At 46.2% G+C, this 24,935-nt stretch overlaps 3 protein-coding genes and 1 long non-coding RNA gene across 4 annotated transcripts; 3 read left to right on the top strand and 1 right to left on the bottom strand.

The window, feature by feature from the left end:
- The first annotated feature begins 843 nt into the window (after positions 1-843).
- Positions 844-2,589, top strand: LOC127329564 (protein FAR1-RELATED SEQUENCE 5-like). The gene has a single exon (XM_051356063.1). The coding sequence runs from the start codon at positions 844-846 to the stop codon at positions 2,587-2,589; it is 1,746 nt and encodes a 581-aa protein (XP_051212023.1).
- A 1,114-nt stretch (positions 2,590-3,703) lies between these two features.
- LOC139836190 (uncharacterized) lies at positions 3,704-9,364 on the bottom strand. The gene is made up of 10 exons (XM_071826795.1): positions 9,145-9,364; positions 7,918-7,949; positions 7,571-7,828; positions 6,864-7,469; positions 6,616-6,756; positions 6,410-6,511; positions 4,585-6,297; positions 4,382-4,474; positions 4,009-4,271; positions 3,704-3,901 (listed from the first exon to the last, which is right to left on the bottom strand). The coding sequence occupies exons 4-7, from the start codon at positions 7,155-7,157 to the stop codon at positions 5,530-5,532; spliced, it is 1,305 nt and encodes a 434-aa protein (XP_071682896.1). The 5' UTR covers positions 7,158-7,469; positions 7,571-7,828; positions 7,918-7,949; positions 9,145-9,364; the 3' UTR covers positions 3,704-3,901; positions 4,009-4,271; positions 4,382-4,474; positions 4,585-5,529.
- Positions 9,365-10,893: 1,529 nt separating this feature from the next.
- Positions 10,894-13,355, top strand: LOC127336754 (beta-fructofuranosidase, insoluble isoenzyme 7). Its single transcript, XM_051363596.2, has 4 exons — positions 10,894-11,058; positions 11,248-12,517; positions 12,643-12,736; positions 13,056-13,355. Exons 1-4 carry the CDS (start codon positions 10,977-10,979, stop codon positions 13,275-13,277), a joined length of 1,668 nt encoding a protein of 555 aa, XP_051219556.1. The 5' UTR covers positions 10,894-10,976; the 3' UTR covers positions 13,278-13,355.
- Positions 13,356-16,435: 3,080 nt separating this feature from the next.
- Positions 16,436-23,949, top strand: LOC127336755 (uncharacterized). The gene is made up of 3 exons (XR_007873517.2): positions 16,436-16,850; positions 17,002-17,085; positions 23,586-23,949. It is a non-coding gene; the product is annotated as an uncharacterized lncRNA (long non-coding RNA).
- Positions 23,950-24,935: the final 986 nt, after the last annotated feature.

Here is a 24,935-nt window from a genome sequence, read left to right as displayed (position 1 = left end):
TAATAACCATTTTATTATTGCCTCTTGGGCATATCTCCAACACCAAACCCTACCTGCCCTCTTTTCTTCCAGCCCTCGTCTTCTTCCTGGTACGAAGACCAGCAAGAAAACTCCATCCTGTAGCTTCAAAGAGAGCCAAAAAATACATGCTTACCAAGTAGATAAAAGAAGATCTGCTACAAATCTCCTGTAGCACGTCCAGAAAACAGAGGTAAAAAGCTCCTTCCCATGCCAGATCTGTAACTTCTTACCCCACCCCAAATCCTAAACTTCTACCCAGGAATTGACCCATTGCACTCTGGTTACTCATGGTTAGATGTATAAAGAATTGACCCAGGCCAATTCTGCAAACTTGAAGTAAAACAGATCCACAGCAAAAAGGATCCACTTGACTTAGAAGTTAACATATCCCAGGATGTATAAATCCGACAGTAATAGTAAGGAGAAGAAATAGAAGTGTGCGGAATTGTTTCTCAGAAGCATGAACAAATAGCAATATTGGTAGTGCAGGTAGTCTTGAACCAAAATCATGTACAATCAGATGCATGTTGGAAATCTTGATTCCTAGTTGTAGGCCTCCATAGCATCAGCATCATGGTCCTGAAAAATTACAGGTGAATAATGTCATTTTCAGACAAGATGTAGCAAGTACTGTCTTAGCATCAATCTGCATCTAGAAGAATTACATGTAGAATTGAAAAAATACATGTTAATTTGTCTAGCTTATGTAGCATTGAACATGTACAAAAAATGTTATGGCCTTAAATGCTTTCTTTGATGCAGCTGAATTGAATTGTCAGTTTGTTAAATGTTTATGGCCTTAAATGCTTATGTATTGTAGATATGGATCTGGACCTAAATGTTACACTGGAAGATATTGAAGATCTTGAAGATGTAGTTCATCCAAAAGAAGCTCAAGGTGATCTAGGACATGTAGAAGTTGCTGCAGTTGAAGTTCACATATCTGGTGGCAACACAGGACCATCAACAGAAACTGATGTACTTACTGGAATTACCCTATCTAGCGATGATTCAGGTGGAGAAGATGAAGTTCAGTCAACTCCAAGTAGCCAGCCAACTGTTGAGAAACCATATCCAGGGATGATGTTTGATAGTTGGGAGCAAGCTAGACTGCATTATAATCGGTATGCTAAGCATGTAGGCTTTTCAATAAAGTCTAGTACATCCAGAAACTCTACCATTGATAAGGAGAAAGACAAATGCCTATTTGTTTGCAACAAAAGTGGGAAGAACCCTGATATCAATAGGCTGGAAGCTCCACCAGTGAAACAATGCAATCGTGCAATACCTGTTAAGACTGACTGCAAGGCACATCTGCGAGTGAAAAGAAGAGGCAAAAAGTGGCATGTAACAATGTTTATAGAAGAGCACAATCATCCATGTCTCAAGAAATTTTCTTTGAAAAGGTTCTTGAGATCTCACAGGGGAATCCCAAAGGAAGAAAGAGACTTCATCAGGCTACTTCACAAGGTCAACCTGTCAGCTGGAAGACTGATGTCTATTATGGCAGAGTTGTATGGCAAGCTTGCTAATGTTCCCTATGTTACAAAAGATGTTAGCAACTTCATGGCAACAATTGATGTGCCAGAAACTCAGCAAGACATGTCACTGTTACTTGCAGAGTTTGATAAGGTGAAAAAGGATGATCCGCAGTTCTTCTCCAAAATAGATGTTGATCATGATCACCGAGTTCGGCGGATTTTCTGGGTTGATGGGCCAGCAAGAGCTGCATACAAGCTTTACAGTGATCGTTTGTCTTTTGACACTACCTACATGACAAACATGTACAACATGCCCTTTGCGCCGTTCATTGGGATAAATAGGTATGGTCAATCAATTCAACTTGGTTGTGGGTTCCTAAAAAATGAAAGGATGGAAGATTTTGTTTGGCTATTTGAGACATTTCTTGAGGCGATGGATGGTTTGCATCCAACTAACATCATCACTGATCAGGATGGTGCAATGAGGAGTGCCATTTTGACAACTTTTCCAAATTCATGCCACAAGAATTGTAGATGGCACATAATGCAAAATTTCCAACCTGTGCTAGGAAATGACATGGCTAAGAATGAAGATCTACGGAGAGAGTTCAATGAGATCATTGACCATAGCATGACAGAGGATGAATTTGAAAGAAGGTGGGCAGAAATGATCATCAAGTACAATGTAGGGGACAATACACATTTGGCGGACGTCTATGATCTGAGATCCAGTTTTGTCCCTGCTTACTTCAGGGATAGGTTCTTCCCATTCCTACAAACTACAGCGCGTAGCGAAGGGTTCAATGCTGTTTTGAAAAGATATGTTAGACCACACAACAGCCTCGTGCATTTCTTCAAACAGTACATGAAACTACAAGAGAAAATAGATGTTGCAGAAGAAGGTAATGAATTCGAAATGGAAGACAAGACTCTAAGGATGTGGGGAGATTGGCCACTTGAGAAACAATCTATACAGGTGTACACCAGGCCCATCTACCTGCGTTTCAGGGCTGAGATTCGTAAAGTTACATCTTACAATGCAAATCTAGTTGAGGGGCATCTGTTTGATGTTGTTCCAATAACATGATCAGTTTATGGATATGGCAAGAGATCCTACAGGGTGGAAGCTAACATGCAGGAATCGACCTACACATGTGAATGCTATAAGATTAAAAGGGATGATTTGCTGTGCTGCCATGCATTGCGAGTAATGGCACAGGTTGGTGCTGTGGGGTACATACCGCTGCATTACATACTGCCAAGGTGGGAAATGCCACCAGAAGACATTGTTACACAGAAAGTAGACTTGCCTGATGTCCCTACTGACAGGAAGTTGTCAATTAAGGAGAGGAAGCTGATCCGGTATGGGACACTGTGCAATGATTTCACAGACATAGCTAAAGTAGCATCTGAATCGGATAAAAGCAAGGCTATAGCTCATAAGTACATGTTGGCTTTGTCAAATGAACTTAAGTCTATGAAGTTAAGTGAAGCAGCAAAACGAAAAGCTAAACATAAAAAAGGTGGACATGTTGAAGAAACGTCTAAAGGTGAGTTTGTTGGTGGCGATGCAAATCAAAAGAGAAAGAACGCTGAACAAACATCCAACCGGGGCTTTGTCGGTGATGATGGGCAGGGGAGTGCGTCGCAGCAGCACAATATTAGGGACCCTACAGTAACTAGAACTAAAGGATGTCCATGGGAGAAACGGAAGAAGTCTGGGCTGCACATAAAATCTACAAAACCTGTGAAATGCAGTGGTTGTGGGTCTGAGAATCACACTTTAGCATCATGCCCCTCAAAATTGTCTACTGCACCAGAACCTATGGAGATCAACTTCTTCCGCGACATGGTTTAGTAATGGCAAGTGTGAATTAGTTATCAAGTGGCAAGGAATGTGGTATTTTTGTAGTTTTAATGACTTTGGAAGAATTTATTTGTGAACAATGTTGATTAACTTGCATGTATATTATATTCCATGGTGTTGATGATTCTAGTTATTTATTTGGTTTTTTGGTGCTTTATGTCTCGAGCACTAGCGTGGTCAGTAAAGTTATGTGTTATAACTCAGTAATGGATGAAAAAATCCATGGTTTTACCCGTTCAATTATATCACCAATATACTCATGCAAACTGTACAAAATGTATTAAAAAGGACAAAAATTGGTAGAAGAGAAGGATGTACAAAAGGTCATAGGATCCAAAAAGGTACCTTCTCTTGATTTGAATGTGCCTAGAACAGTAGTTCTTGCCATTCTATTTTGTTTTGTACCCATGACAACCACTTTAGTGTCAATTGCTTCCTAATGACAGGCATATCCATTGGGTTAAGCGCAGCTATCATCTTCCTCCCATTCCACAATTCGATGAACTTTAGCATGAAGTAGCCGCAGTCGTACCTTGCATGTGAAGAACAATTTAAAAAAGTAAGAGATACTAATTGATGTAAAGTAAAATGTTTGTAGCTTTGTATGTAATAATGACAAGTAGTTCCATATGCACTCACGTAGTTTTCTGCATCGGGGTGCTGATGTGTTCAGTTTTCCATTTCTCGATATTAATCTTTGAATCAGCATAGTTTTGTGCCCACATGTATTTAATAGACCCAATTATTGCTCTGTAATCAGCAACTAGTCCCTTGTTACCTTTAGATCCGAGAGAATCCATCACCTCGAACCTCTCTGCCTTTAAGTTGAGCACGATCAAATAGTAGTGTCCGTTGAATTGTTTGATATCAGGTGTTAGATCTTGCAGCACTCCAAACATTATCTGCACTCAAAGAAATGACAGAAAAAAATGTGGAACCTATTAGTAGTTGGAAAAGGTAAAGTACATGGCTAATTATTCAACATGTAGAATCATCAAAAGTTAGAACTTACTTGTTCTTTGTGGTCTAGACGGCATTCAGGTGTCATTTTGAAAGCTTTCTTCACCATTCTGTCGTTGATGCAGCTCACACTCCTAAGCTTGGTCTGTATGCAGTAAAAAGAACGATGCACATGTGTGAGAATTACAGCACGAACCAAAAAAAAGAAAGAAGATATTTTACAGAAAAAAACAGAGAGGTTTGCGAATTTCTTACGGCAATACGTAATGGCATGACATGTTTCTTTTGGTTCTCCAACTCACTAGAAAGAACTCGAAGTGCAATTTCGACAGTAGAATTGCTTATCCAACCACAAGGCTTCACAGAATCTGCAAGATCTCGAAGCTCGATGTAGAAACCTCCACAGTCAACGATTTTTTCTTTGTTTAAATCATCCTTAGATTCACCGCCATACATGCAAACCCTGTTGTACACCTCATTTGCATATTTGGATACAACTTCTTTGTTGGCGTAGTCTACAAATGGCGACTTCTGATTTTGGGCTGGCTTGACAATTCTCTTCTCATGCGCTCTAGGGACAGGAGTGCAACTGTCTTTACCATCAGGTGCACCTAATTCTTCTTCTGCAACAACCTTGTTTGTGTTAACTGTAGATTCTTTTGTGATAGCTGTAGTTGTTGTAGGAATCTCAATAGTTGCATATATTTTGTCTAATGAGTCCCCACTATCATTGCTAGATATCACAACAATCTCGTGAAGATTTGTGTCAGGTTCCTGTGACTGGATGATATCTTAAGCTTCTTGACTTGTCTGTGTGTCAAAGCCAAGATCAAAGGATGGGTGGAACTCGAAAAGCTCTCATTGTTTCCTCTGAACATCAGTCTCAGTTACACCACCAGAACTACAGAAATCTTGATCCAAGTTCCTATTCATGTTGTTTTCCGCATATCCAGATTCACCTCGATTAAGCACATCCCTAATTCCTGACAAGTTTCTTGGCAAATTTGCATTGCTATGCTCTAACCTTGCTTCAGCTGTAGCAAATCTGGTTAGCCTTCTTGGAGTAGTTGCAGCAAACCTCGTTGACACAACATCTGTTGCCTGCGGATCTCCTTGATTACTTACAGGTGTCTTTGTAGGAGACATAGACCTAGTGACAGGCCTCCTGCCAGATGGACTAGATGTAGTTGCTTCTGTATTTTATAGTCCAAGATGATGTTCTCCACCTTTGTCGGTATAATTGGTGTTGATCTGCATGTCTTTTTCCTCAATATCAAATATAATTGACTTCCTTTTTTTCCCACTTGATGTTCTTCCTGGATAAATGCCGCTGGTGCATTCTTTTTGCAATTCATCCTTTAATTGTACATGTACTGTGGATGGTGTATGTTGCGCTGGTTGATCCTTCTCAATCGTATCGTTGCTTGTTTGTGAGGGGGTTCCATAGAACTGCAGCTGATTCAGAGCATTTGTGGTGGCATCCACGGTGACAGATACATTGGAAGCAACGTGCGGTAACTCCATCTTCTCGCGTGCTGCTTCATCGCTATGATCAGCACCTTGATCAGACCTCTGTAATGAGTCCACATTACTAACAGGAACCAGTTTTTTGGCAGCTCTTTGTCCTCCCAAACCAGCAACATACTTCCTCTTCTTGGGTTTTTCTGCCATGGCATTAGGTGATGCCTCCTGGTTTTGTGGTACTTGATCATCCCTTTGCAGGTCTCCTTGCTCATGGCAGGAATTTTCACTGGTTTGTGCCGCTACAGCATGTTCAGATACTTTTGTACGCCTCCTCCTTTTTGGTTTATCCATCTGGATGTTCCTCAAGACAGCAACTTCTTCTTCAACCTGGTTGTTTGTGATTCCTTTATCATCTGCCTTTCCTAAGGAGTTGATGAATTTAGCCAAACCATCTTCGAAAATATAACACATGTTAATGACAGCAGGCCTGTACTTGGACAAATCCTGGTTAACATGAGAAAAAAAATGCTTAGATTAAGACTTCAGTTTACTCCAAAATGTTAATAAAAAAACTACATATAACATATTACAAAGGTGGGAACAACTCCATCCTTACCTCGTCTGTGTGATTGGCTGGAAGATGTCGTTTTATGAACATGTCAACATCTGTACGTTCTGTGGTAAATAGAGATAGGTTGGTCCTGAAACAAGGCTTCAGCTGCATCAAAACAAGTGAAAAAAAAGAATTGTTACTTAAAAAATCATATACGTCGATTACATGAAGAAGAAAATATGCCAAGCATTGAATGAAAAGAAACATACCGGTAACCGTCCGAATGATCCATCATTGTTAGTGTCCAAACCAGCTACCAAACTGATCATACAATTTGACCAGACACAACATCGAGTACCATCTCCTGGAACATCCAGTGAGTTTGTTTCCAAGGAGTCAACGTAAACTATCTGCCGAAAAGGTTAAAAAAATTAATTACACGTGTTTAAGGAATCCTGAAATTGTAATGTACACACAAATACAGAAGGAATGTATAAAAAATATGAGAAGAACTAACCATGAGATATGGCATACATGCCTTAAACCAATTCTTCTTGTCTTTAGCGTTTGCAGTTTGTATAAGTATGTCTATGATGAACTTGGCCCAATTCAGAGTACTGACTGAAGTTGCATTCATGACAAAAGGGTAACACTTTGGGCTAACCTTTATGCCAGTGGTTGGAGCAAAGATTGAACTAATCAGATAAATGACAAACTTCCTAAGATACAAATCATCTGCAGGTTGCTTCGGTCCTAGCTCCTTCTCCAAATATGAAAGATTGGGTTGCACACCATCGTGTATACCAAGCATCTCCAGTATAGCAGTCGTTGATTTGGCATCGACATAGTAAGGGACTGGCGAGCTACCAATGGGTACTCCCAGAACCTTGGCAACTGACTGAACTGTTACAGGTATTCTTCCCCTGTCCCCGAAATCAAGAACGCATCTGACATGATCAAAGCTCGCCAACAGAAACCTACATAGCTATGGAATCAATTTCGAGCACTTCATCAATACAATGTCTCCGAGATCTGCTTTTGTTATCAAGTCCTTCTGTTCTGGTGTCATGCCCTTGCATAACCTTACAAGCTTCATGGGGGATGAACGATTGAATAGAGAACTCTGTCAAAGGCAGAAAAGTAAAGGCATGTAAGAAAAACATCAAGCAACAGAGATATAGTGGTTGATATATTACATCATGGTGGTGAAAAAAATATCAGCACCTGGTTTTTCTTCTTAGCAGGTACATTCTCTGTCAGATTATCTTGATTGTCAGGTACTACATCATCCTCAACTACCTCATTCTCAACCAAATCATTCTGAACTGCAGAAGAGTCATTCTGTATTGGTGGCAGTGCAGTTGGTTGTTGTTCCTCAAACAAATCTTCCTGACGCTGTACCCCTGTTTCATTTGCGTCGCCCTTTAATTGCAACTTTTGCTTCATCTGAAAGAACTTTGATGGTCCAGCCTTTGTATCGTTCTGTAACACAATGCATACCCATGTAAAAAATTCAGTGAAACAAATGAAATCAATGATAAAAATCATTTGTTACAAAGAAGTGGTTATACCATGATGTATACAGTGGTGTTATTGACATGACCTGGAAAAAAAGTAGTAATGATAGATGTTAAAATAGCATACAAATGCACCATGGAGAAACTGTATTAATCTATGGAGTAGTACATCCTACTATTGAAACAAACTATATAAAATCTCCAGAGAAAGATGTACATACAGAAGAAATTTATAGGTACGAACACCAAAATTACATATGCCAGTGGGGTAATTATATTGAAAACATACAACTGGAATGAAAAAATATACATCATTTGTTTGCATAGTAGGATGTATTTATTTCACTGATTATAAAGCATCAACCAAAAAACAGGGATAAAATACATCCTGTGTGCAAGATTAGTAGAAGCACAGATGTATTTATTATATAAATTTTACATCCTAAAAAATAGAACTCCATTGCCCTGGTATGTGAGGAAAAAATCTTCTATGTAACTAATGAGTCAATTGTACATCTTCGAGACTAAAAGTGAGCGCCGGGTCGGAGAGAGAAGCAGCGAGGGGCGACGAAGATAGGAGAAGAAGCGGGTGCGGGGCAAGAAAGTGCAGGTGGCGGCGCTGTATCGCTAGGATTGGGGCGCCCTGTTTCTAGGGGTGAAGCGCTTTAACCCATAGAACCTGCTCGACACAATGTCCCGCACATGGGCATATGCGCTGCTCAAGTTTTGTAGACCTGGTGCGACTGTAGGCTGGACTATGGCTATCACGATTTTTGATCTGCTATTATTTGTTCCGATTCCTCAATTATTAGTAGCGGTGATGCTACTTCACATTAAATGTATTAAATGCGTACAAAAACACACCCAGGATGTATTAAGTAAAAAAAACACCCAACAGAGATTCCTCTACTTCGAACATGGTTATAGCATTGTACAGTTTGCATGTAATTATAAGTGAACAAATACATCCTGCATAGCAAAACAGGGTCTCATAATACACCCAATACAGATTACTCAACTACAAACATAGTTATAACATTTTACAGTTTGCATGTAATTATTATTGAAAAAATACATCCTGCAAAAGCAAAACAAAGTACCACTTCCCAGCTGGGATGTATTTATTATTAAAATTATACGTGCTATTGCGACATAGAAATGTAGATTGAAGCTACGTAATTACATGACGTAATCATATTTATAAGATGTCAAACTGACGGCGAATCGAGCATACTAAACCACAAGCTCGAAGCACCACCGGATCGAGATCGAAGGACTTACCAGAACGAGGCCGCCCAAGCTCCGCAATCGACAACTCCTAACACGAACAGCACAAGCCACGGGCGCGCGGATTCGAGACGCCTCGCCGCCGAAGTCTCCTTCACAGACTCGTGTAACAACTTCCGCCGCCACGGACGCGTCTATCTCGCGGGGCCGCGCCGGCGAAGGAACTTCTCACCCCGTCCAGGAACCTCCACGTCGGGAGAGAAGGGGAGGGGAATGGGGATGAACTCGATTTTGAACAGTGGAGGTGGAATCGTAAGGGAAAAGGACGGGGATGGACGGGTTTGTTTTTTTTTTGATGGAAGCGCCGCTCAGTCCGGGCCGCCCGATCTTGATCCGACGCGCGTCGCGAGGGAGCACCGCGTAAGATAAGCCAGAGCTCACGCAAGAAATAGAAAATGGGTTTTTAAGTACCTAAACCAACTCTACGATGGCAAAGTTTGGATGGTACTAGCTTAAGAGAGTGTATTTAAACAGGTGGAGAGCAAGTTTGGATGGTAGTTTGTTCCGTGGCATCTAAGTAAACAACTTGTAAACGCGGCTTATAGCTGATTAGCACTCGTCCTAGTCAGCCAGTGGTAAGCGCGTCCGGCAGAAATATAAAAGAAGGGAACTGCTGAGCGTCCCCGGGGATTAGAAATCTAATCCCCGGGTGGACAGCTATTGGATTAGCTCGATTGGACCGTCCAGATCGTGACACGTATCACAGTATACCTCAGTCCCACTTTTGCTACCATAATGTACCAAAGTAGCAAAAAACGGTTCGTTTGTAGCAAAATCAACCCAATTGTAGCAAAACACGGTTCACCTAAAATACACACAGATCTCGTCGGAGACCTCGCCGGAGACGATGTAGCAAACATGTTGTACTATTGTAGCAAAACAATTCTGGTATTGTAGCAAACCGATCTCATCGGAGACCTCGCAAAAAAAACTCGCCGGAGATGTCACCCGGGAACTCGCCGGAGGCGTCGCCGGAAACCTCACCGGAGACATGGTAGCAAAAAAAATATGCTAAAGTAGCAAAAAAACACAAAAATTGTAGGGGCTTTTTTTTGCTATTGTAGCAAAACCAACCTCGTCGAAAGCTCGCCGGAGACCTCGCCGGGGAACTTGTAGCAAAAAACGTATGCTATTATAGCAAAAACCAAGAACAAAAGTAGCAAAAGTGACTTTGTCGGAGCCTCTCGCCGAAAACCTGGCCCCCTGTAGCAATGGCCGCGGACGGATGAAGCAGCGCCGGTGGATGGATGTAGCAGCGCCGGCTGCAGGATGTAGCTCATGCAACTGTCGGATGTAGCAGCGGCGGAGGTAGAATGTAGCAACGGCGGCAGCCTCTTGTAGCAGTGGGGGCGGCAAGACGTAGCAACGGCGGCGGCCTATTGTAGCGGTCGAGCTCGCCCATGGCTGCACAGCGAGCGGCAGCGGCCGCGTCTCCATGGATGCGCGGGCAAAAGCGGCCATTGCCACGTGTCGTGCGCGCGAGGGGGAGGATCAGAGAGCTGTTCCCCCGGGGGCGCCGCCGCTTTTGCCCGCGCAGCAGCTGCCGGTACCCGCGCAGACGCCACGCACGCCGCCGCTTTTGCCCGCGCATCCATGGAGACGGCGGCCGCTTTTGCCCGCGCATCCATGGAGACAGCAAGTACTTTGTTTGGTATCTTCTGCGATCTTCAACCCAAATTTAAGAACTAAATTATTGCCCATATGGATGCAAGTCTCATTGACTTGCATTAAGCTTGGAGAAGTGGGCGGCTATAACTTGCCCTGAAGTCTTGTTGCAATTTGCAATCCCTCCAACAATAGCTTCGTCTTCCTCTCTGATTCGCGCCATGAATGGAATCGAGCACCCGAGCAATGGCCGAACCGCCTACCACTTCCAACCTGCGAAGAATTGGCAAAATGATCCCAATGGTACATTTGTTCTCTCTTTCTTCTCGGTCCCTTTATTCTCCCTACATACTGTCGATTATGCTACATCAACAGTTTAGCAGATGATGCTACCGTGGAATGTTGTTTTAATCAGCTAGTAATCTAGGTTGCTGTAAGAATGAAAGCTACTGGAAGAAGCAGACTGACGGTTGTTTTCCGTTATGCCGGCAGGGCCAATGTACCACAACGGCATCTACCACTTCTTCTACCAGTACAATCCCCGGGAGGCCACATGGGGCGACGGCAAGCTGTCCTGGGGCCACTCCGTCTCCGGCGACCTCGTGAACTGGGCTGCCCTCGAAAATGCGCTCGACGCCACCGCCCACTTCGACATTAACGGCTGCTACTCGGGCTCCGCCACAGTCCTCGAAGGCGGTCGCCCGGCCATCCTCTACACCGGCATGAACGCCGACATGGAGCAGGTACAGAACGTGGCCTTCGCCAAGAACCCCTCCGACCCGCTCCTCCGCGAGTGGGAGAAGCCCAGCTGCAACCCGGTCATCCCGATCCCCGCGGACGTCACCGGCAACAACTTCCGCGATCCGACAGAGGCGTGGCGTGGACGCGACGGCCTGTGGCGAGTCGGAGTCGGAGCAGAGGTCGGCGGCCTGGGCTCAATACTCGTCTTCCGGAGCGCGGACTTCCTCCGCTGGGAGCGCAACGCGGCGCCTCTGCACGTCAGCTCGCAGGAGATCCCCGAGCTTGAGTGCCCCGACTTGTTCCCGGTGGCGGAGCAGGGCACGGTGGGGCTCGACGTGTCGACGCCGAGCGGCCCGGGAGTGACGCACGTGCTCAAGCTCAGCGACCTGGCCAGGGAGGACCACTACATGGTGGGGCGGTACGACGACGCGGCGGAAACGTTCTTGCCAGGGGAGCCTGAGCGTGGCGTCGACTGCAGGAACTGGCGCCGGTTCGACCACGGCCACCTCTACGCATCCAAGTCCTTCTACGACGCGCGCAAGAAGCGGCGCGTGCTGTGGGCGTGGGTCGACGAGACCGACGGCGGCGGCGTCGCCAGAGGCTGGGCCGGCCTCCAGGCGTTCCCGAGGGCGATGTGGCTGGACTCCGACGGGAAGCGGCTTGTGCAGTGGCCAGTGGAGGAGATCGAAACGCTGCGGAGGAAGCGGGTCGGCCTGGAGCGGGCGACTGAGGTGGAGGCCGGCGGCACGAAGGAGATCGCCGGCATCCTGAGCTCCCAGGCCGACGTGGAGGTCGTCTTCGAGATCCCAAACCTCGAGGAGGCCGAGACATTGGACCCGAAATGGCTGCTGGATCCGCCGGGGCTCTGCGCGGAGAAGGGTGCGTCCGTGCACGGTGGAGTCGGCCCGTTCGGGCTGCTCGTCATGGCCTCCGGCGACCTGGAAGAGCACACGGCTGTGTTCTTCAGGGTGTTCAGGCACCTTGACACGTACAAGGTCCTCATGTGCACCGACCTCACAAAGTAAGTCTTGCTGACGCTTTTCTTTGAAGAAGGGATTACAGTTACAGATGCTAGTTTTCGCAGACATCTAGGTAAAGAAATGTCACGATCTCTGAACATTTTTTGCAAACCTGAAAAATGCACAGGTCATCTACGAAAGAAGGGGTACACAAGACATCCTACGGAGCATTTCTGGACGTGGACGTGGAGAAGGACAAGTTCTTGTCGCTCAGAACACTGGTGAGTTGAACCCCTACTCCATCTATCCCAATTTAAACGGCGCACACTATTGATTTGATCAACCAAATTTTAATTATATGTTATGCATGTTAGATCATTGAATTTTTATTTGAATAAAATTTATAATGGTATATAGTTAACTGGCAAATATTTAACTTATCAAATCAGTGGTCAAAGTTTAGATACGCAAAACAAGTGCATCACCTCAATTGGGACGGAGGGAGTAGAAAAATACCAAGGCAAATAGAACATGTTTCATACATTCACACGGTACAAAATGAGCTGAGATGATTAACACATCATGTACGATCAATTGCAGATCGATCACACGGTGGTGGAGAGCTTCGGCGACGGCGGGAGGACTTGCATGACGGCCCGTGTGTACCCGGAGCACGTGGCGACGAGTAGCAGCCAACTGTACGTGTTCAACAAAGGGACATGTGCCGTGAAGGTCTCCAAGCTGGAGGCGTGGGAGCTAGCGACGGCGGCCATGAACGGTGGAGCCAGCGGTTCCGTTGAACCGGACGTCGGGGCTTTGTAGGGGGTGCCCATGTTGGTGGTTGCTCGGATATGGTATTGACCTTGTTTTATGTCTGCTTGTCAAGTTATGGGTTTTGGCTATAAGTGATTTATGCTATTTTTGAAGCAAATTTATGCTATTTTCAATAATAAAACTAGATCGGTTTGCTAATTTTTGGCTAGCTAAGATTTAGATTAGTGCTCGGCCAATTTAACTTTCGTTAGAATTTTGTGCAATTATTCCAATAACTAGGCTCCACCTAGTCTTATCTCTTCCCCAACTCTTCTTCTCAATAGCAACCTCTCACTCACTCACATGCCGCACGATAGAAAAGAGAGATATTGAGAGAACATGTCAACCCAACTCGTCCAAGGTGGCCGACTCCAAGAAAAAGATCTGGCTTAGAGGGATTGACAGGGGGCGGTGGAACGGCAGTGGAGGAGCTCGGGGTAGGGCAGGGCGGTGAGGATTCACAACAACGTGATAGCCACGATGGAGGAGGAGGGGGTGGTGCGGTGGTTGCAGGGGAGGTGCGGCTTGCCAGAAGGTGCAGAGGAGGAGCACTCATCGGAGGTGGAGAAGAAGATCAAGGGGAAGAGGCGACGGTGACATCGGTTGACTTGGTCTTAGTCACATCTTTCCTCCCGGCTTTTCCCTTATAAAGTTGAAGCGTCCTTAGAACCTTACTAACTGTTCTAGCTTCGTCACATAAATTGTGAAATTTTTCCCGCACTGCCATGAAAATATCCATCCGCATGAATTATCCATGTATCCACTCTTCAATGCCATCCAAAAAATTAAAAAATCGAGGAAGTATACATGTTTTTGTTCTTGAATTATCAAGCTACAAAAAAGGAACAAATTAGAAAACTATCTAAGGGGGAGCTCAAATGAATTAAGTAAGCCAACTTCAGCCTATAAAGATGTTTCTTTTGAGGCCAAACTTAGCTGCATTTCCTGATATTTAAAAGGTCCGATGCCATTGTAGCTACATACACACGAGAAGATAGATTTATTTCTAGAGGAATAATTTCAAAAAACCATCGGGTCGTCACAAAGAAAAAGAGCTAGAGGTGAGCGAGTCTACGACCATAATTGCTTATTTCATATTACCGCATCGGACTTGGACTAATGGAATTGCTTATAGCGAAGGACCAGTGAATAAAAGCTTTTACACAGAAGAATTGTTGGCCTCTTTCAGGATAAGGCCCAAAAGAAGCCTTTTTTTAGGAGAAAAGAAGCATGTATTGAACCAAGGTTTCTTGACAGAGCAGATATTAAAAGCCTATGGTATCTCATTTTTCAGGTACCGAGCAACGGATGAACGACCACTGATCTAATGACCAAACAAGCAACAACAACTCTTACTAGAAATATGAAGTGTGCTAGCAGGGCGCACTTCCTATTGACTAATTTACCAATTTGAAGATTGATAAACAAAGATAATAGTAGCCGAAGTCACCACTCATCTCAATAGTAAGATGCAACACTAATAGAAAGCAACATAGTGCATTGCATAAAAGAAAAAACTACATCAATTGAACTAATTTAGTCCAAAACACATGAAAAAAACAAGCTACAATGTCTAAAATAGGCCAATGCAACACATGGTGAGTCCAATGGTAGGCTGATTTCAAAACATACGTGCTAACGTACATAGCTGCACTGAAACTATAAGAGTTGATTTAGTAGTAATTATTTGGGTAATTTGAGTTGTCAAAATAGTTGGCAAAGTTTTACCATGTTCATGGGCACATCACCTTGTGCCCATAATTCATACCTTAATTAAAACACAATATGGACATATATAGTCCTCATAAGCACTGCAGTCACTTTTCCGTGATGAGGCCACATTCTTCTTTTGCCCCATTAGCTTCCTTGCATAAAAAGACAAAGTTTTCTACCTCCTAGTTTCGTCTCCATGAGTTTTTAACTATCAAATACTTGACCCCATCACCGCTAGTCTTAGTGGCATGCATGACCCTTTGAACACACGAGTCTTATAATGCAACGGAATATCACGCACATGTCTATCTTGACGGATGGGGTTTTCTATGGCCATCTCCAGCTAGCTAGAGCCTTCGATTCTTGATCAGGGTATCATACGTTAGAGGACCCATTTTTGACATCATGAGTCCTAGGGGTGCTGAAAGGACGAGATGTCGCCTAGAGGGGGGTGAATAGACGTTTAAAAACTCTTACAGATTTGGCTTGTAAGAATGCGAAATTAAACTAACGTTTAGTTTACAAGCACAAACCATAAATATGCTAAGCTCAACTAAGTGTAACAATAACAACTAGAGCTAAGCAAGATAGGCACAAGATATGTGTAGCACAAGTGATAGCAAGATATATGTACTTCAAGCATGATGGCTATCACAAGAAAAGAGAGTTCGGGTATAGAAATAACCGAGGCACGCGGACACAAGGATGTATTATCTGGCCATCCCAATCGCTTTCACAACAACGCTCAGCAAGATTGTCTGGCGCCATCACCGGAGCAACATCAATCCCGTCTTCTAGTTCCACCATAAACTCTAGCCGTGAGAACCCCTCATGGTACTATCATTATCATGGCAATGAACGAAGGCCCGCATTGCTACAAATAATGGTCATCAGCCGGAAGCCGTGCTTGGCAAGCCAGCAAGATCTCTTATCGATGCTCTAATCGGCTGACGGTGGAAGTGGTAGATCGTGTGAGTTTTGTACGCTAGGCTTGTTGGGGGTGAGGTTTATGTGCGCACCAAATTTGTTTTTCTATAGGAAGAGGATGCACGTAGGTAGGCAAAAATAGGTCACGATTGAGAGTGATGTTTGTTCCATGCACGGGATTTCTCGTGTCATTAAATTTCGTTGTGCGTCAATTAGTTTCTGATTTTTAGACTTAACAAAACTGAATGATAGTTAACAGAACTTTCTCAATCTCAAGATCCGTTGAATAATTTTTTTTTAACGCAATCTCTTGAAGGTACTCGAGCTGACGACAGCCATACACCACCTATGTCCGCGTTCCCAAGGGCACCCGGCATGTCAAGCCCTGGTAAGGTTCTTTGCTTTGCATCGAATTAAACCATAAGAGTAGGTGTGCGTGAATACGTTTATAGAGGTGAACTTATGTGGTATATGTAAACCCTATGGCTGTACTATGTTTCGCAAAAGAAAGTCAATCTTATGGTATAAACATGCACTGGATGTCGATGCGTGGGACAACATTTCTCGGCCACGATTATTTCGATCCTACAACACTCTACTTCCTGGCAAGCCACGCATTCCCCGGCGACGGCAATGCCCTCCTCGCCGGTTGCCCCCGGTCGACGCCGAATCTCCTCATCCAGCGTCGCCCGGCTGCCCACCCCTGCCATCCTGCCGAAATTAGATCCGGCGGCCGCCGATCCAGTCGAACAGCCGGGAGCAGGACACAATGCGCGCGATTCCTGTCCGTCGTCAGTCCGTGGACGCCGTGGAGAAGGCCAATTCCAGCCTCCCCATGGGCTGCGGCGCTTCGCTGCGTAGGGCCACCTCCCCCTTCGACGAGCTCCAACAGTTTGACTGCGGTCCGCGCTGGTCTGTCTCCTCTGCTACGACGGCATTACGGTAAGCTCCGAAATCCGATTGCTCCATTTCCTGTCTCGTTGCAGCGGGGCGTAGGAGGATTTTGTCGTACTCTTTTTTTTTTTAGTTTGCATAGCGAAATCGATGGGTCCGACCATGATCCATGCCTCCATGGTGCGTTCTTGTGTCCCAGATTGAAAATTCCAAAGGATAATGGTCCGGTCTCCTCTACGGCGTCGGTGCCATAGTTCCCTAGCAGTTAGCACCTTCGCTCCAGGTTAGGACTACATACTGAAGATACTTGTTACTTAGGCTAGATGCTCTCTTTTTCATCCTTCGCTGATTCTCTTTTAGAAAATAAAAGAAAAATGACCTTGCTTTTGTTATTTTTACCATGAGATGAAGGTCGGCAAAAGCTGACAGTAAGAATTCATCTAGATGTACAAGTTATAATCTTTTATCTCATTTTCATTAAGTGAATGTGTGACAACATGTGAAGGTACTTGATAGAGCCACACTAACTTTCAGTTTGGGGTACTGGATACATACATCCGAAGGTCCCAAATACCTAGATATCAGTATTCATTTTTTTAATGACAATACTTGCATGCATATGGATGCCCTATGAGAATTATCAACTCAAAATGAAAACTGAATACCTAGAATTGTTTCTTTTTTTGGTAATGGTAAACCTAATTAGGGTAACCGAACAACACATGGCTGGGTACATACATGTTTTGTTTACGAAGATTGTTGCAGTGAGGCATGTTTTCAGACGTTCTTATCATGCAAATTTGTATGTTATAGACTCAGATGATCTAGCATTGATGTCTTCTGAACGAATCAGATTTGTTTGTATGTTTGCTGCACTTCAATTCAAATACTGTAGTAAAAAATTAGCCCGATGTAGCAACGCAAGGGTATTGTGCTAGTTACACCTTAGTTTTGCATATTTGGTGAAGTAGGAGAAGCAATGCGCGTGCGTTAATCTGTAGTCGATGCCATGTTTATTCCCACGATAAATTCACACAATACTGATGCTTCCTTTGTTACACATGTCCAATTTATGTATGCATATGTTAACCGAGAGTTACCTATTCCATTCCTATAGTCTTGAACATTTCGTAACCTGTTCTGCCCCGAAACAATTTCTAATTGGCTGGGTATGTTGGGAACATGTTAGATGGTGAGTACTATTCTGTACTCTGAAGTTTGAAGTTGGTTTGCTAGATGATCAATAAAATAATTAATTTTACGATAGCTTGATCCATTTATTACTTTAGAATACACTTTCAGGTAAAACTGATACTGAACAGCGGTGTGATAAGAACTAATTGTCATCATCGCGTATGACTGGTTTGGTAGTCAGTGATATGTACGGAGACAATGGCCAGCAGCACACGACGAGAATGTGGTTGAGAATTTCTGATGCCCTGTTGTGCTCAGTAGATCAGTATGAAGTACAAAAATATAGGAGCAATTCCATATTCGCTATACTACAACAGAATAGAGATAAGAAAGACATTTTTTTCTAAAACTAATCGTGCCTCATGTTATTCTGCTAATTGCATGTTTGATTGCATCTAAGAACATGTTCTTTCCGCATATGGGAATAGTCGGTGTTGATAAAAATTGGTCTTGGCAAGACGAATAGTACTAGTTGGAGAATGTTAATGCCATACGCAGTTTTAAACAAGCTTTTGAAAATTTCTCTGCAGTAGAGACTTGATTTTCGTTTCAAAAATATCGCAAATCTAAATCAGAAAGTCATTTTGGCTCCTGTGCTCTTGGCATATTAAAAAATTCGAAAATTAAATTTACACGTTTTATAAAATTATGAAACGAAGTGGGGAGGTGGCGGCGGGAGGCTAGGGTTGCGCTCGCCCGTCGCCTGGAGGGGGCGACAGGAGAGCGAGACTCCAATGAGTTGAATCGTATACATACCATATCATTTGACCAGCTTGACTTTTCTCTATTACTGTGAGATTAATGTACAAAGGTTACATGGGCCAACTTGGGCCAGGCTAGACTATTGGGCTAGATACAAAAACAGCTATACAAATATTCTAACATGACAAACTTGATTGAGGTGCCTATTTTTCTCTCTCACGGTAGCTCTGGCCTTGTGAGAACACCTCTGCTTGAACACCTCTGCACACCCAGGAAAGGTTCAGAGGTAGTTTCAGGAGATTGTACATGAGTAGCTTGACATTGGAGATTATCAGAAGAAAACGCTAGGAGAATCCATCGGGATGCAGTACAATATCAACTCGTCGGATGATTTCTCTCACCTGTTTCCGCTCCTTCACCGAATGCATGGTGCGAAGCCACCTCACAAAGCTGCTGCTTGATTGGAGTTGCCTGTGCCTACTGTGGTGCTGCCGATCTCTGATGGGCAAAGCAAATTGGGAGGAGTCCTATCTGCTGTTGGCCTGAGCTGATCAACACACCCATCGATTTCCTGTAGTAGACACCGAGCAACACATAAAATCCTAGCTCCTAGCGTCGCCCCCGCGGGCGACCTGGGGGCTCCCTGGCGGCGCCCCTCCCTCCCCCTCCCCCTCCCTTTCCCCTCCTCACCGCCGCCAAAAGGCGTCGCCGGGTAAAGCCCGCGTGGCGTCGGCGGCGGCGGGGCTCCTATGCTCCCTCGCGCGGTGGCGGCGGCGCGGGTCTTCGCGGCCGGTGAGGGCGCCGTGCTGGTAGGGCGCGGCGGCGAGGTTGGCCTGCAACAGTGTGGCTACTACGCGGCTCCGGCGTGCTTGCGGCGGCGATGGGTCTCCGGCGCGGCCTGCTGCGGGCGGCGCGTGCTCGGTGGTGCGGCGGGCCGTTGAGGTTCGCGGGCGTCGCAGTCGGGGCCTGGTGCGGCACGGCACGGCCGGCGGCGGCGGCGGCGTCCGTCCTCCCCGTCACGGAGGTCCATGGCGAGGTGCTGGGTAGTGCGGCCAGATCCAGATCTGGCCGCCTCGAGTCGGGCCGAGGTAGGGGACTACGCCCCATCCGAGCCCACCTACCTCCGCCCCAGATCTGCGGGCTCCCGCAGCCTTGGGGGCTGCTGGGTGCCGATCTGGATGGTGGTGATCTCCTGGAGCAGCGGCGGTGCGGCGGCGGTGCGGCGGTGGTTTTGGATGGGCTCTCTGGCCGCCGCGCTTGCGGGCCAGGGCAGGGGGCCTGGGCTTTGACCCAACCCATCTCCAGTTTCGGCTTGCCCGACAGCCACGGGGGCTGTCGGTTTGCAGTTTCGGTTTCTCGCGCGGCAGCGTTTTCCGTCTCCTCTCTCGTTCGTCGGTGCTCTGAGCTAGGATGCCGGGGCGACGGCCCTAGAAGGTGGGAGTCATGTTGGTTGGCGGGCGAGCCAATGACTCTGGTGTTGGCTGGTGACCACGGCCGTGAGGGCGGCTTGGTGGTCGGCGAGTTGAGTGTTGTGGGGTAGAGGGCGGTGACCATGCCAAAGGGAAACCTTGACCCCTTGGGCCACGGTGGCGACGTCCGCGGACGGCGTTCCCTTGCTGAAGGCGCCGTGAGGCAAATCTTCGTCCTTCTACTTCCTCCGGGTGAAAACCCAAGATCCTCGGATCGGGCGGTGGCGGCACTCCGGTGTCGTGCTCTTCTTGAAGACACCGTCTTGGAGCCCACATGGCGAGGCTCGCCGAGGGTTGTGTCGGAGGTGATTCTTCGGCGATCGTCGGCAAGGCTTGCTCCGTACCCTTCCCTTGTCGAGCTTCCTTGGCGCTTTTGTTCGGTTTGTGAGCAACGAGGGTTGGCCCCCGGTGGTGGTCGGCTTCCGGTGGCGTCTCTGCGACGGAGGAGTTCTGTTGAGGCGCGCGTGAAAATGGCTCGCTTTCGAGTGAGCTCCGGCCCGACACTGTAGACTCCAGCTCTTCTCCGAATCTTGTAGGCGCTTTGGTTGAGCTTGTTGGTCGCGTTTCCGGCTGTAGCTTCTTCGGTAGTTCGTGTGGGTGTGTGGTGTCGTTCTGTAAGATAGGTTCAACACTCTGTATCGTTCTCGCCCGTTGGTGACTTTGTTAATTCAAAGTTGGGCACTTGAGTACCTTTTATCTAAAAAGCAACACACAAAATCTGTCAGATCTCTTGCCACCTGTAGCTATCTTGAGAATTTGTGGGAGGGCAAGATACGGGTCTCCTGCTTGCAGCTGGTGTAGGAGCCTCATCGGTGTCGGTCAGGAAGGGCATCCGTTGCCGCCACATGCCCAAATACGAAGCCCCACCATATGTCGCCCTACTGGTGTTGGTCAGGATGTGTCCAGTACTTGCTGGTTGCTGCTCTCACATGATAATCCATTGAGCCTGAGTAGGGGAAAAGCTTGCACTACAGTGTACATATAATTTCAACCCCTTGTGCGCAAGTAGTTCTGCATATTTGCTAAATTAAGAAAAGTAATACTCCGTATAAGTTAAGATTGTAGTTGTTAGATTGTGTTTCCTTTCTCATACTGTTTATATATTATACATGTCAAATTTGCTTCAGAAATAGTTTCGGCCAAATTAAATGCCAAAATATGTGCAGATAAGCTTACATGATATCGGGCCGTTGGAAAATCAATTTTAAAGAACATTATGTAACCTTATTGGGTGCACATAATGGAAAGACAATGACTGCACTATGTACCTGTAACTGATATCGAACATCAGTGTGATATCAAGTAGTCAGTCATCATCGCATATTCACATATGCTAATCTGTATTTCTGATGCTTGTTGTGCTCATTCAATAATTATAGGTGTAAAATACAAGAGCCATAGCATGTTTTCACTGTAATACCACATAACTAAGATTGGAAAACCAGCATCCATGACTTCCTTTTTCTAGAACCATCTGTTGGGATTTGCCCACGAATCAATCACATCAAACTAGTTGAACACACGCGACATAAAATTTATCGCCAAGGGTGCGTGTCGCACCCTCTATACTTCCTCTTTATTGATTTCTAATTTCTCACTTGGTACAATAACCATGACCTGGTGTGTATAAATACACGGCCAGCCAACCGACCCAAGCAACATCTAATCCTATCCTACTCGTACTTGGATGCTAGCTCAAAACTGACACGGACATCAACTTCTACACGGATAAGTACTTTCCTACTCTAACTAACACGACCAGAACTCACCTAGCTAATCTGGACTAATCAAAACTACTACTCACGTGGACTCTTACTAATTTGACTCACGCACCTAACACTAGGTGACCTAACACTAGGAAAGATTATTGCCAACAATCTCTCCCTAATTTTGACTCTTGGTCTTCCGTGCTCCTTCCGATCTTGACTCCTTGCAGATTCCTGGCTCAAAGACTTAAACTCAACGTATGATCTCGACTCCCAGTCACGCTGACAGGTGGACACCTTCGGCCACCTCTAGCGCAATACACGCCGACAGAACACACACCACCTCGTGTAGAGACATGTCCTCATTAAAGAGACTCCCCTTCACTGGTCCTCGTCCCACTATACGCTTGAGCACTCTGCGTTAAGACACACTTCTCTGCACACGCACCAGCCCTCGCTGACACCCCACATCGGACAGCACTTCGACGTGACACGCTTCAACTGCAACGGATCCTCGCAGAGACAAGCACTTGGACACAACGATGACTCACAGACTCGACGCTGACTCGAGGTGCCAACTTGCACGACCACGACTCCTTGACTCATCAGACTCCTCTGAAGACGACCATGACGAAAACCCGCGGACGACGATCTTGACAAGACTCCCGGTACCACACCTCGGCACCACCTCTCCCATCAACGATCATCCACCACCTAGCCTCGCCAACGACGACACCCTTTCATCACCCCCTTGTCGCCCAACCGAGCGACGATCGCCCGCTGCCTCGCTGACGACAGCTTGCTCGCCGTCTCCACCCGGCCGCTCCGCCGAGCAATGGTCGCCCGCCCCGAGGCGCTAGTAGGGTCGCCTCCCCGGGCAAGCGCAACTTCAAATCTTCGACCTCACTCTGATACCAATTGTTAGGATTTTCCCACGAATCAATCACATCAAACTAGATGAACACACGCGACACAAAATTTATCGCCAAGGGTTCGTGTCGCACCCTCTATACTTCCTCTTTATTGATTTTCTGATTTCTCACTTGGTACAATAACCATGACCTGGTGTGTATAAATACACGTCCAGCCAACCAACTCAAGCAACATCTAATCCTATCCTACTCGTACTTGGATGCTAGCTTAAAACTGACCCGGACATCAACTTCTACACGGACAAGTACTTTCCTACTCTAACTAACACGACCAGAACTCACCTAGCTAATCTGGACTAACCAAAACTACTACTCACGTGGACTCTTACTAATTTGACTCACGCACCTAACACTAGGTCACACACCTATCACTAGGAAAGATTATTGCCAACACCTGTGCTTGTATGTTATAATATTGAACAGTTCAAATCAAGAAGGCACCATTCAGATCCAGAAGATCACACATGCGGATGTTCTTGCAATTTTATGCTTGATTATGTCTAAGAACACATTTTTCCATTTCTAATCTACAATGTTGTGAATGGTACATGTATGGAAACGGTGACGATAACAATGGTCCTGACAAAACAGAATGGTACTATTTGGTAGTGTTAATGCTTATTGAAAATTGTTCTGCAGTTGATATTTCTTTTTTTTGGGACCAATATTGTAAATTTAAATTCCATATTTTGCACAGTAATAATGTTAGTAATAATAGAGTAAGGCTGAGGTTACAAAATTCTGCCAGAGAAGTTTGATTAAATCAATCATCCCTCACAGGCATTGGTGAGTCACCTTATTGCTGAGGATGTATCTCTGGAAGTTGAATGTGATGCAAAGTTTGCAGTACGCAATGTTACCAGCTGCTGGGACAATACTCTTCCGGTTAGTGTTGTGAACCCTGCGCCCACATTCAATCAGCAGGTGCGAGATAGTCAGAACGATATATTATGTTTGATTTTCGCTGCTTTGTTCTTTTTTGTTTGTACTTGCAGATCTATTCTCCTGGTAGCTCTTCTATTGCTTCTTGGAACTGATCTTGATGTTAGTGATGTATAGACCCTTTTACTGTATATTCCCACTGTATGAGGGGTTTCCTGCATATTAACCATGTACATGTATTGTCCTTTGGCTCAACAGTGAATACTAGTTGCTCATTCTCAATATGGTATCAGAGCTCATGGTCTAGCTCTTTGCACGTTGGAACTCCGTGCTCGATCCGCGCCGCTGCTGATGATCTTTCCGGCCGCTGCTGCTCCACTTTTTTTTTCCTCTCCCTCTATCGTCGGGATCGAGTCCTTTCCCAAGTAATTTAGGCTTTTTTCGTCCGTTTTTGAGCTCCAATCGAGATCCCGTCGGCCGTCTCCGTTTCGGCCGCCACCGCGCCGCCTCCGGCCGGCCCTGGCATGCCCCCGTCTGCCCGCGCGCGCCTCGGCCGGCACCGCCCGCTCGACCCGGCCGCCGCCATGCATCCGGCCGGCCCCGACCCGCGCCGTCCGGCCGCTGCCGCGCCGCCTCCGGCCGGCCCTGCCCGCTCCGTCCCAGCCGCCGCCGCGCCGCCTCCGTCCGACACTGCCCGCGGCCCCGCGCCGCCGCTCGCTCTCCGTCCGACACTGCTCGCCTTCCCGGCGCCGCCGTGCCGCCTCCGGCCAGCACCGGCCCGCCCTGGTGCACGTCTGCCCTATTGCTCTCGTGGCCGGCTTAGTCTGGCCACGCGAGGCCTGCTGTTCGTCTGGCCAGGTCCAGATCTGCAAAAAAAATGACGTCCTCCGCATCTGGCTATGTCAGTATTCCTCAGTGCCCAGTAATATTTGATGGTATCAACTATGGGGAGTTTGCTGCCTTTATGCGCATCCACATGCGTGGTCTTCGGCTGTGGGGTGTTCTTACCGGCGAGGTATCTTGTCCGCCGCATCCCGCTGCTCCTGTGCCTCCTACCCCGCCATCAGTGTCGGGGCCCTTGCTGCTGATGCTACTCAGGCTGATCGGGATGCAGCCAAGTCTGCCGAGGCTGCAACTGATGAGACATATGACGAGCAGGTACTTGCTTATTCAGAGGCTCTTGGCTCTTACCGTGACAGTTTGGCTACCTTTACTCAGTGGTGTGATGAGGATGCCAGGGCAGCTGCC

This window comes from Lolium perenne, chromosome 2 (assembly GCF_019359855.2).
Source record: "Lolium perenne isolate Kyuss_39 chromosome 2, Kyuss_2.0, whole genome shotgun sequence".
NCBI lineage: Eukaryota > Viridiplantae > Streptophyta > Magnoliopsida > Poales > Poaceae > Lolium > Lolium perenne.
Note: the sequence above shows the minus strand (reverse complement) of the source record. Positions and strands in the feature narration are given on the sequence as shown.